Source organism: Humulus lupulus, chromosome 2 (assembly GCF_963169125.1).
Source record: "Humulus lupulus chromosome 2, drHumLupu1.1, whole genome shotgun sequence".
NCBI lineage: Eukaryota > Viridiplantae > Streptophyta > Magnoliopsida > Rosales > Cannabaceae > Humulus > Humulus lupulus.
Genome location: NC_084794.1, coordinates 239,400,492 through 239,412,372, shown reverse-complemented (window position 1 = coordinate 239,412,372; position 11,881 = coordinate 239,400,492). Strand labels below are relative to the sequence as shown.

Sequence of the window (11,881 nt, the reverse complement as noted above, 5' to 3'; positions counted from 1 at the left end):
AATTCTGGTATAATAGGATTGTGGGGTCCATGCGCAGTACCAACAAAAACAAAGGGGTCCTCACCCTCAAGCTCAAATGTCACTAACTTCTTCTTGCAGTCTATAGTCGCCTCATACCTGACTAGCTAATCCATTACCAAGATCATGTCAAAATCCTCCATACCCAACTCAATCAAGTCCATTGATACACTACAAGAAAAAATGCTTTTAATAACACCAAAAATGTGTTATCAAAACCTACGATAACACTTTCTGATGTGTTAAGATAGACTATGTTATCGTAGGTCAGGGTACTTTACATAACACTTTATCAGTGTTATACAGATGTGTTATTGTACTATCAACGATAACACAATTTCTGTGTTATTTTAATATATAGATAAGTGTTGAATTATGTTATTTATAGTCGATACTATAACACTTTTTTTGTGTTATACTACACTTTAGTATAACACTTTTTTTGTGTTATACTACACTTTAATATAACACTTTTTTTGTGTTATACTACACATTACTATAACACATTTTTTGTGTTATGCTACACTTTAGTATAACACATTATTTGTGTTATATAATGAAGTTTGCATAACATAATTCTTTGCATAAAAAGTGTTATTGTAATATATATTATAACTCAATTTTCGTATTATTGTTATATTTAGATATATTTAAATTCTCATTATATATTTTATTTATATTGAACTAATTTATTCTATTATATTTTAATTTTTTTATATAATTAAAATTAGCTTTCTAATATATACTGGCATCATCAAATGAACTTGATTTTCAAATAACAAAAAGTAAGAACATTCTACATTGAATTGACAATCCACAATTTAGTTTAAAACATTCAACACTGTCATCAACAACAAAATATTCTTTAAGTATTCAAGGAGTCTAAAAGTTACTACTTTCAACACAAAGAAATAAACAAAGTTACTACTTTCAAGGAGTCTTAAGTATCCTTTTATACTTCGCTTGTCATATCTGCAAAATAAACAAAGAAATATTTTATTGTTATTATCTAGCATCACAAATTACTTCTAGAAAAATGCTATGGAAATTATATCCAAGAAAGGACACCACATACAAAATAATAGATTCACAACTACACCAAAGCAAACAAAGAAACCAAACACTAAATTATAAGACATTAGTTATTTTTTGAGTATGAAAATGTACCTCTTGGAATAACTTTTTTAGAAGGCCATGAAACTGTGGAACCAACTGCTTCTTTTATTGTAAGCATCGAATGATTAGGACGAAATAAGTAAGACTCTGGTACAATAGCAACATCAATCCATACTCGCATAAAGTCTGGTCCAAGAGGCTTTCCATGTACAGTTATATTTGGATCACTAGAATCCCAACGACCTTCAGCAACAATTGCATCTGCCCAGTCAAGCAAGTAGCAAGCATTCTTCCCTTCTGTAAAGTTATGTCTTTTTTCTAGTGCAATACTCTACCAAATTTATTTTAAAGACTATATTAGTTTCTGTAATTGTTCTTCTAAAATGAAAATTTAAAACAATAACAACTTTTATAATTTACCTTAGGGGACTGAATATTGTTTGACTACGATACATTGCGAGACTGTCCTTCGCTTGGTGTCACTTTACCACCAACCTAAATATAAAACCAAGATAAGTTTTATTGGAAGAAAAGAAAACTAAGATTTATAAGTGCAAACTCTCTAGCTTTTTGCTCATATTCCACCGTTACTGTAAAATTTTAGAGCATACGTCAATAATCAAGCACTAACACTTAAACTTATATCCAAAATAAACTATATGATTTTGGTTACTAACCTGTTAAGATGGATCCAACTTTTATCCATCTCCAATGAATTTGTATTTGATGTTGTTCTCTTACTAAAATCTTGTTTTTTGTCTGGGTTTAACAACTGTTAGACAAGAAAATCACATTATTTGCGGTTGTAATATCAGGGTCATGACAAGGTCATTCACACACATGCTTTTAAAAGAAAACATGCCTTGGTTGAATTTCAGTATATTTGGGTTATTGAAGTTTAAAGCTTTATTGAATTTCATTTAGGGGCAGAGTTGCTTGTTCAAAGTTAAATGATCACTTTTGCTGAAGATTCTAGAGTGGAGTTAATTACTTAATTCCAATTTACAAATTTGTTCTAGTTCCCTGTAGAGTGTTTGGGATTTCTTTATGGTCTCGTACCTTTTCTAATTGTTAATGGATATAAATTTATAATTGATTCCAGATTTGTGGTTTATAGATCATTATTAGTTCTCAGTTTGATTGTATAACCGTGTATGGTGAGTTGTGTTCAGAATAAGTGGTAAACATTTCTAGAAGAACAAGGTTATTTTAGATTTAGAGAGAGAATTAAGACAGAAAATAAAATAGAACTTTAGAGAGAAATAGAATAATAACAGAGAAGGTGAACATTTAAAGAGAATCAAGAGAGGAAGAATTCAACAATTCATTCATTTCTTACTAGTGTCAAAAACAGTGGCAGAGCAAATTCCTCTTTGTAGTAGGGGTAAACTAGGAAATATAAATTATAATAGGCAGAATAAAAATAATTATAAAATATTGTTGAAAAAATTAAATTTTTATGGGGACAAAACATATTTTTTAACTAAAGTTTACTTGTAAATTATTAATAAAAAAAATTAAGTGGGGCCTTGCTCCCCCCTGGTCAAAAGCACTGTTGGCCTATTTATAGATAGGAAAATAAACTAAACTAGCAATTATAAAAACAGAACCCACGCATTCTATCACTGGAACCAAAATAATGATGGGAAAAAAGTACCAACTGATGATTTGATATTCCACAATCAGTATTGGTAAGTGTTCATGTTCCCTCTTGCATACTTGCACAATGTAAAACTACTTGAATCCCTGGTTTCATAACTCAAATCGTTTAAAATACCTTCTGGTTCGAAATAGCATTTTGTACTAGTCTGATTGTTTCTTTTCATCGAGTATTTAGGAGTACTAAAATATGTTTTTGCCATGATTAATAAGTACTGTTTCATGGTTCATAAAACATTAAAACTTTGGCTGTTAATCAGGGCAAGCAACATGGGGAGGAGGCAACTGAAGAAGAATCATTCTAAGGCCGGAGAGGAATGAATTGCTTAAAATATTTGGATCATATTGCTTAAACATTTATCAGATCATGCTTTCTAGAAGACAACAATTAAGTTCATGGTTAATTTTCCAATATATGCCTGGCTCGTTAGTTTGTGCAGCATATGAAAGGTGGTAATGTTACTATTGTACCATATACTTAGTTGAAAAAGTAATTGAAAAGAAAAAGTATGGTAGTTGCCATTGTATTTGAATTTTGAAATCTGGCAGGGTTTCGATAAATGAAAATTTTGGAATAGTTTAACATTATTAAACTTTCATTTTATTTTTTCGTACTCCAACAAATTTTTAGTTTTTACTATATTAGTAGTGATAGAAAAAATTGAAAAGTTCTCTTTTTAGACTTATCAGTAATAAATTGTAATACTAGATGGAATACACTGTTGCTATAATGAGTTTTAAATTAACAAGTGCTCCTCACTTATTTATTATTGTCAATATATATAGGAAGATCATTTAAAGCCTAAAAATAAATAATTTTTCTTGAATATATTAGTAGTTGGCTTCCATGCCATTATATGAGATTAAAATTATAATTTTTTTGGAGTTATCCTCTTTATTTTATTAGTTCTTTGGATGGGGACCTGGGAAAAGAAGCAAAATGTTGAGTGTTTGTGCTGAGTGTTGTGTTTTGGGATTCTTGTACAAGTCTGGAAAGACAGGTTGCTAGTTTATGGTGCTATTGAGACTAGGTACTATCTTGGTATATTATGACTAGCCTTTCTTCTGTTTCTTCTTAGTTCTATTGATTCATCTAGTTAGTGGTTTTATTTGTTAAATCTAACTTAGTTATAAACATCCTAAATTTATTTGGTTTCAGTCTAACTTTGAAACCTGTCCAAATAAGAGAGTTACATTTGCTATGTTTTGATTATTGATAGGGCAGCCTCTCTTGATAAATACAACCTAGAATAAAAGGAAATATATATAAGAAGGGAAAATATACTGAAGTTATTAAGATGTGGATTCCCTGATTACCCCTAAGAAATTTTAAGTAAGTTTACCATCTTTTGAGCTCGTTTAAATGCCTTATGGTGCTCTTAGTTTGTTCTGTTTATTGATTCATTAAGTCTGTTTCTGAGAATATTCTGACTTACTGAGCTGTAAAACAGAACGATCAAATTTTTATGTTTATAAAATTCTTGGATTTTAATGGTCATAGGATCATAAGTTCAACGTCTAGCCACCCAAATTGGAAGGGATAACTCTTCAATAGCAAGATTGAAGCTTAATATGCTAATTGCATTCTTGTTCAAGCTGCCATGTTTTGATTATTAGTTGTGCTTTAATTGATCATTGAAACTGTGTTGATGTTAAATTAATGGCTGATTGTACATGCATAAGAATTTACATGATTGTTAATAATGGAATCCAACATTCCATATGTAAAAATCTTGATTTTGTAAGAAAATGGTTAGGAGCTGACTTCTAGTGGGTTAAACGAGTTATGGGTCAAACTAATTATGAATTTTCTTGTATTTTATCTTGCATTTTAGGATGTATAGATGTCCATAATGTGTAAAAACGTGCAAGAAGGTTTTGAATTGACCAAGCGATAGCCTTTGCAAAATTTGTGTGTAGTCTGGGATAAGCATTTAAAAAATGAGGTAAATGGCTGATTTTGGACAATTATTTCGGTGGAAAAATCATTGCATTTTTGGATGATTTTTGGAGAATACATTATTTTAATATTTAAGAATCAAATGGCCAAATTTCAAAGGAGAATTTTAAAAGAGCTGTGAGTTATGAATTTTCAAAATTTGAAAAAAAATTAATGAGAATTTACCATAGTTTCTGGATAGCCAACTTTAAGTATCCGTTTTACCAAGTAAAAATGCCTAAAATGATTTTATTTTTGGTGTGAGTGTTTTTTACACAGCCTATTATGGTCCTAAAATTTTTGGACCAAATTAATAAACCAAATAGATTTTATAAAGTCTCAAAATTTGTTAAAAAGATTGACCTATTCCTAGACAGCCTTAAAGTAAGATTTTTGAAAATAAATGTCACTAAGTAAAAATAATTATTTTTGTGTAAAATTTTACAAGAAACTTCTTTATATAGCCAAGGTTAATTCTGTGAAGTTTGAGAATTTTTGGAGATGTATTTTTCCAATTATAATTTTCAAACTAATCCACTTATAACTTAGGACTTATAAAGTTTATACTTAGAGAAACATATGAGGACTTTTCTAAGTATTTAACTAAGAAAGCTACAAATTTATATTGGTAATGGTAAAATTTACTTTAGCACACCAAATGATTATTAAGATTAATTAGATACTAAAGGGGTAATATTTTAGTAACTCACTGTTTTATTTAAGAGAAAATTTAAAAAAGGTCCAATACCCTAACTTTTAGAGTGCCTATATTTTCAAAAGTAGGTGTGATTTTTTCATTAAAGCTTCAGCACATGTAGACATTTTACTTTTTTAAGGAAAAGGTTTTTGGTATATGTATAGTTTGTCTTTTAATTTGAGCAATATTATCTCAATCAGATAATTATCACCTCTTAACAGAATTATAATGTTTTTTTACTGTCTATGGTTTGTTATGGTTGATATTATTATTCATTGCTCACTTTGTTTTGACAAACTGTATTATGTATATCTAAGTATGTTTGCGAAATTATAAGCCTACATTATTTGTATCAATGAGAGTATTTTTTGTAAATTCTTATGTATTTACACACATAATTTCCACAACATGAAAGAAGTGATTTTAAGCATTCTATAATGTAAGAGTTTGTACTTTATAAATTAACCTAAAATAACTTAAATAAGTAATCTGGTTAAATGGATTTAGTGTTAAGCTTTAAAAAATTAATAGAGATAATTTACCAGCTATGAGTCATTGATGTATTAGTTGTAGAAGGAGTAACAGAATTCTTAAAATAATTACACATGATAAATTATAAATTGAACTCAGCCCAATTTTTTTCTTTTGCAAAATGGTGTTAATGTGTATGGTTTATTATGGTTAATATGGCTCACTTTGTTTTGACAGGCTTTATGTATACTGAGACTCTAAGAGTGGAACTATTTGTGCAAGATCATTAGAATTGAACACTTTGAAGGAAGCTTGTTGAAATCAGTTACCAAATAAAAGTTCTTGTTACTTCTGTTTTCTTAACTTACTTTTGTTAAGTGTGCATAAAAGGCTAGTTCAAGAGATTCTAGTGTTGTTTTTAATTTAAAAATCAGATTCTAAAATGGTAGCCACTAACTAATTGGGTTTGGATCAAAGACAAGATTTTAGCTTGGGTTGTGGCAATTAAATCTAACCTATACATATGGAAATAATGAAAACAATATGACTAAATGAAAATTTTAATCTATACATATAATGAAAAATCTAATCTATACATATAAAAGCTTACCCAACCATCTATCAATACCAAGTCAAAAAATTCAAACAACACACAATAAGTTTTCTTCCTTATATCACCGCAGCACACAAACAAATTTTCCATAACCTACTTCTCTAATACACACAAGTTTTCAACCTTCCGTTATCACCGCAGCACACAATTTTAATCTCAGAACCTACTTCTCTATGGATGAATATTTAAGATATTCAAACTCCTCTAACATTTTAAAGATATTAATAATAAGAGTTAAAAGAACAAATTCCGTACCTCTTGCAAAGTACCTTTGCAATGCTCCTTGCCAATTCGATCCCCAACCTGAAGAATATAATCAATACTTAAAAGATTAATACAAAATTAAAATTTGTCAATAGATATTAAACAAGCATGTATGATAAACTAACAAACTAAACAACATGGCAAGCAAGCTCAAACAACCAAAAATAAAAGTTGGAATATGACCAATCAGAATAAGGCTTAACTGTTCAGTGGATGGGTTTAAAGATGAAGACAGAAATCACTACTTTCATATCACAACCATCTGATCAGATTATTTAGCCCCATGGAAGCAAGAATTGGAGTTTTATGATGAAAGATTTGGTTATCATAACAAAGATGTTCTCAATCATTGAGAGAGTTACTGACTTGAAGTGTGAGCAAAAAGGGAGATACAGAGAGAAAAATAAGAGCAGAGACAATGAGATGGGGAACAGGACTAGGATGTGAAAGGTGGTGGCAATCCATGCAAAAATTTAACGCAAACTAATCACAACTTCTGTCAGATTCCTTACTCCATGGATACAAGTTTAGGATGGAGAAATGAGAAACATACCTCCATCCTTGACTGCAGTGACAGTGAGTCCAGCACTAGTGCTTCCTAAGCCAGTAGTGACAACAGATCTGTTACTTAACTTTGCAGCAAATTTCAAGAACTGAGATTTCCCGGTACCTGAGAAAAGCCTTAAAAAAATTTACTACATATATACATATACATGTAACTTTTTCCGTATAATGCTTTAATGATTACATACAGATTCAAAAAAAGAATCTGAACTCATTAGCAGTTGTTCACCAATGATAGTAATATAAATATATATATTTGGGTATATTGAAATAATAAGATAACTCCCACCTATATAATGAGCAAAATAAAAGGACCAGAAACCCCAAGGGAAGGGTAAAGCAACAAACAATTAAACTGAGCTGCATTACTCAAGCCAAACAAGAATAAATTAACAAGGACTACAGAAGAATTTTTAGCTTTGAAAAACTATTTTTATTGGAAAAATTAATAATGGTTGGGCAGTTTTCTATTTTTCAAGGAAAATTTCAGTAATTCTAATTTTCTGTAGTTATAATTAATGTAGCTAATGCATGTGTTACCCGAAAAGACAAGTTATAAAATGGCGTGCAATCCATATCTCAATTGTTATAAGGGAGAAAATACCTCTTATACTAATAACCTTTAGAATAACACCCAACAAACACATCAAGAGCACAAGAACATATCAAAAGCATCAATACCAATATTTAACATGGTTTGGCAAATATTGCATTTGTCCATGGATCCAACCAGCAAAGAAATGTCTTCTATTGAGAAAATAAAACCCTGAAGTTTTGAACTATTTAAGCCCAGTCCTAGAGCTTTCTTCTATACTTTCTTGCTCTCAAAATTTCTCTCTAAAATTTATATTTTCCCACCCTTAGACTATTTACATTAGTTACCCTACCTATTATTTGCATTAAAGGACCACTCAATACAATACTATGGATAACTTGTTTGTAATAACCCTAATTGTATTGTACAGGAAAATTCATATAGGTTACAGGCTTTAGACACTCATAAAATATCATGAATCAGTTAGACAAAATACAATGGTGTTCTTATTTTTCTAGATTTAAGTGATTGTTAATTTCCTATCAGAATTTTGAAGAAAAGAAAGCTTCTTCAACTGAAGCATAGCATAAATGCAGTAGTCTTGAATTGATAGAATTTTATTTAAGTAATGAACCCTATAAGTGTGCAATGAAAATCGAAAAGGTACCTGGGTCTCCAACCAAAAGTAAATGAGACTCTCCTCGTACCTTGGTTCCAGAAGCATCAACATGTTGCACACCTCCAATAAGTGTTAATGCAACTAAGTTGAAAAAAGAGAAGGTGCTAGTAGTGAATGTTTAATAGTCATTCCAAATCTTTAACTTAAGATAAACAAATCATGAATTTATATGAGAAAGCTATGTACCTGCAAGCTTTACAGTGAAGAGTCCAAAAATTTGTGGACAAACACCTTGTAATATTGCATTTCTCCCTGAATAATTTTCATTAAAAAAAAATTGAAGTCATAACAATCTTACATATAAGGGGGCCTAGTTTCCAATATTTTCTTTTTTAATGAAGATCTCTAATTGATTGATGCTGAAGAATTGATAGAAGAACACTCATTTATAAAATGATATATATTAATCAACGATGCCTTACCTTTCAAAGGGGTATCCTTAAACTCGTTCCAAAATTGATTGAATTTCATAATGACATCATGAGGAATAGTAATATCCGATTTCAGCTCATTTGTTCTCCTAAATATGTGTATAAAAAGTATGTCAAGTGCATATAGTAACAAAAGCTTCACTCCAAAAAAAAGAAAGAAAGAAAGAGAAAAATTTCTAACCAATTTTGATACTTAGATAAGTTGAAATACAAAATTGTTTTCTACTTTATGGTTTTTTCCAAAAACCTATTCGCATTATTTTAATATAGAAATATATTTGTAAGTTTGTAACAAGTTTTGAGCCTCTTTTCAGTATCGGTAGTTATTTCAATCTATCTGATACTACTTTAGCATCCCTTAAAAGAGTTACCACCAAATCATTTTCTATCCGTTCGAAACATCAACTAGCTGCATAAGTGAAATCCCATGCATCATAAGAAAGATGGGATCAAGGTTCACCAAGGCTAAGCAGAGTTTCTGAAATTAAAAGAACTACCTCTCTTTAGTACCATGTATGACTACAATGGAACAACAACCATCTCAACAATGAAAAATGTTTCTTCTTTCAAACAGAGTTGTTACATTTACCTCACATGATTAGCAATCAACACAAGATCAAGGTCGCAGCGAACATCTTTTAAGTCAGGCGACCACCTTGCAGTTAAGACCCCAGTGACTATAACGTCATTTGTAAAGCAACATATCATTACCACCATTATGAACACAATAGAATTAAAAAGGATAAATAATAAAGCAAAATCTGATGCAGAATTAAATAGGAAAATATCAAGCATATTTGAGAAACTTCACCTACAATATAAATATAATTAGTTGATAGATTCAATATAGGGAAACACTTACAATGTCAAACATACTTTTGAGAACATCAAATTATACAGCATGTCTAATAAATTTTTATTGATTTATTGTAGAAACTGGTACTATAAATTTGGACTGCTCTTTATCCAGCTAATAAAAAGTTCTACCTTGGATTTGAATAAACATAATTTCATACTCTTATATATCAAACTGGTAGACACAAATTACTTCTAAAATTAAATTTTACTTGAAGTTTAAATTGTATTATCACAAGTCCCTAAACTCATTAATCAACTATTATACTGTTCTTGGTCTACCAGTTAGAAATCTTCTAATATTTGGGAAGGAAAGGTGGCGTGCTTTCCATCCACATTATTGTCATTTTCTAAAATCTGGATCAAACATAGTAAAAGAAAGTTGAAAGATCATTTATGATATGAATTAAAGTTCAGGAAGATATTAAGAGAGCTAAGGAGGTTCTAGGATATCTGCTGAATAAGTTATACTTTAATTTGTATGAACAAATAACTGTAAAGCAAGAAAAAGTGTCCGAATAATTCATAGTGATGTTTCAAACAATGAAAATAGAAGTAATCTAAGATGAAGTTTCCCAAAAGGACACGAGAAATCAGTGATAATAGGAAGTAAATTCAAGAAAACTGAAAATCTGAAATCACAAGAATGTGGTACCTCCTGCTTTAACAACATCAACAACATCATCTTTTAGAATGACGAGGATTGAACGAGGAATAGCCCCGACCCCTAATACATGTGTACTTTCTTGAATTTTGATTTCCTGATAATCATGGCATGTTATCGAACCTTCTAAATATTTGAATTTTGTGCCACCACAGAATTTCGATCTCTGTTGTTCAAAGGACCGGAGCTATAATTAGACTCAAATAAGCTACTAGTACCAAAAGAGACATGTAGCACATAAGCAAAAAATACTATATTTCAAAATGTAAATTCTGAAACAAATGATCTTTGAAATTGAAGTTCAATCAAAATATTGGGATACTTTCATCTTTTTGCTTAGATAGATCTTATAAGTAACAGTCACAGCATAGCAACATTAACTGGTTGAGCTAGTGCTGGATAATATATATACCTGCATTGGGCAATAAGATGGCAACTGAATGGAGTTTCTAGTTTCTAACTCAGAATAAACTAGGAAGTTGCACAAAAACAAAGTTCAGCATCAAAAGAAACTAATTTTAATACAACAAAGTAAGAGACATAAACCCTAGAGATGAATGAAATGAATACTTCACACTACGCAAATTGTTTGTCGATATATATTTAAAAATCATCCATCAGCTGCATGATTAAAATATTTCACATTATCTTTGTCAAACTAATCAAAATGGCATTAAACCATCATTCAAGGCAATACGCAAAACAGAAATAGCTGTTTCTAAACAAGTCACTTTTCAAATTCTAAAAGAGTAGACATTTGATTATTCTAACTAATTAGAAATGTCAATAGAAGAGGCTCCTCCATTGATAGAGCAAAGGAGAACTTGGTACAAAGAGAGGGCTGACCTGCAAGAGCAAGCTACGAGACCTGCAAGACAGAAGAAATGCAGAAGAAATGCAGATTAGAAACAAATGTCCGATAAAACAGAGCAACAATCTACACAAAACCCACACAGCAATAACAAAAACAAAACAAGCTACAGGAAGACATGCAAGAGGGCTGACCTGCAAGAGCAAGCTACGGGAAACACGAACGGACCACGAACGAACGGACCACGAACGGACCAGAAATCGAGAGAGATAGACCACGAACAGACCAGGAACGGAAAGACGAAGAACGATTGAAGATTGAAGGGACCGAGAGACCAGAAGGGGAAGACTGAAGAATGATTGAGGAAATGGGTATAGGGGAAATGGGTACACGGGTTGAAAAAATTTAAGTCATTTGGCGGTACCTTATTTGAAGTTGCCGCCTTAAAAAATTTTCACTTACAATAACTCTTTTTAAATTCTATTATAATCCTGTGTTATGATAATGGGTATTTGGTGTAGTGATAGTTCCTTGTTGTCCACCATTGTTGGCAATGACCTAACCC

At 30.7% G+C, this 11,881-nt stretch overlaps 1 protein-coding gene across 1 annotated transcript; it reads right to left on the bottom strand.

The window, feature by feature from the left end:
• Positions 1-1,811: 1,811 nt before the first annotated feature.
• LOC133815292 (probable DNA helicase MCM9) lies at positions 1,812-9,703 on the bottom strand. Its single transcript, XM_062248147.1, has 7 exons — positions 9,576-9,703; positions 8,978-9,075; positions 8,742-8,807; positions 8,544-8,636; positions 7,331-7,447; positions 6,769-6,816; positions 1,812-1,906 (listed from the first exon to the last, which is right to left on the bottom strand). The coding sequence occupies exons 1-7, from the start codon at positions 9,701-9,703 to the stop codon at positions 1,875-1,877; spliced, it is 582 nt and encodes a 193-aa protein (XP_062104131.1). The 3' UTR covers positions 1,812-1,874.
• Between the last annotated feature and the right edge of the window lie 2,178 nt (positions 9,704-11,881).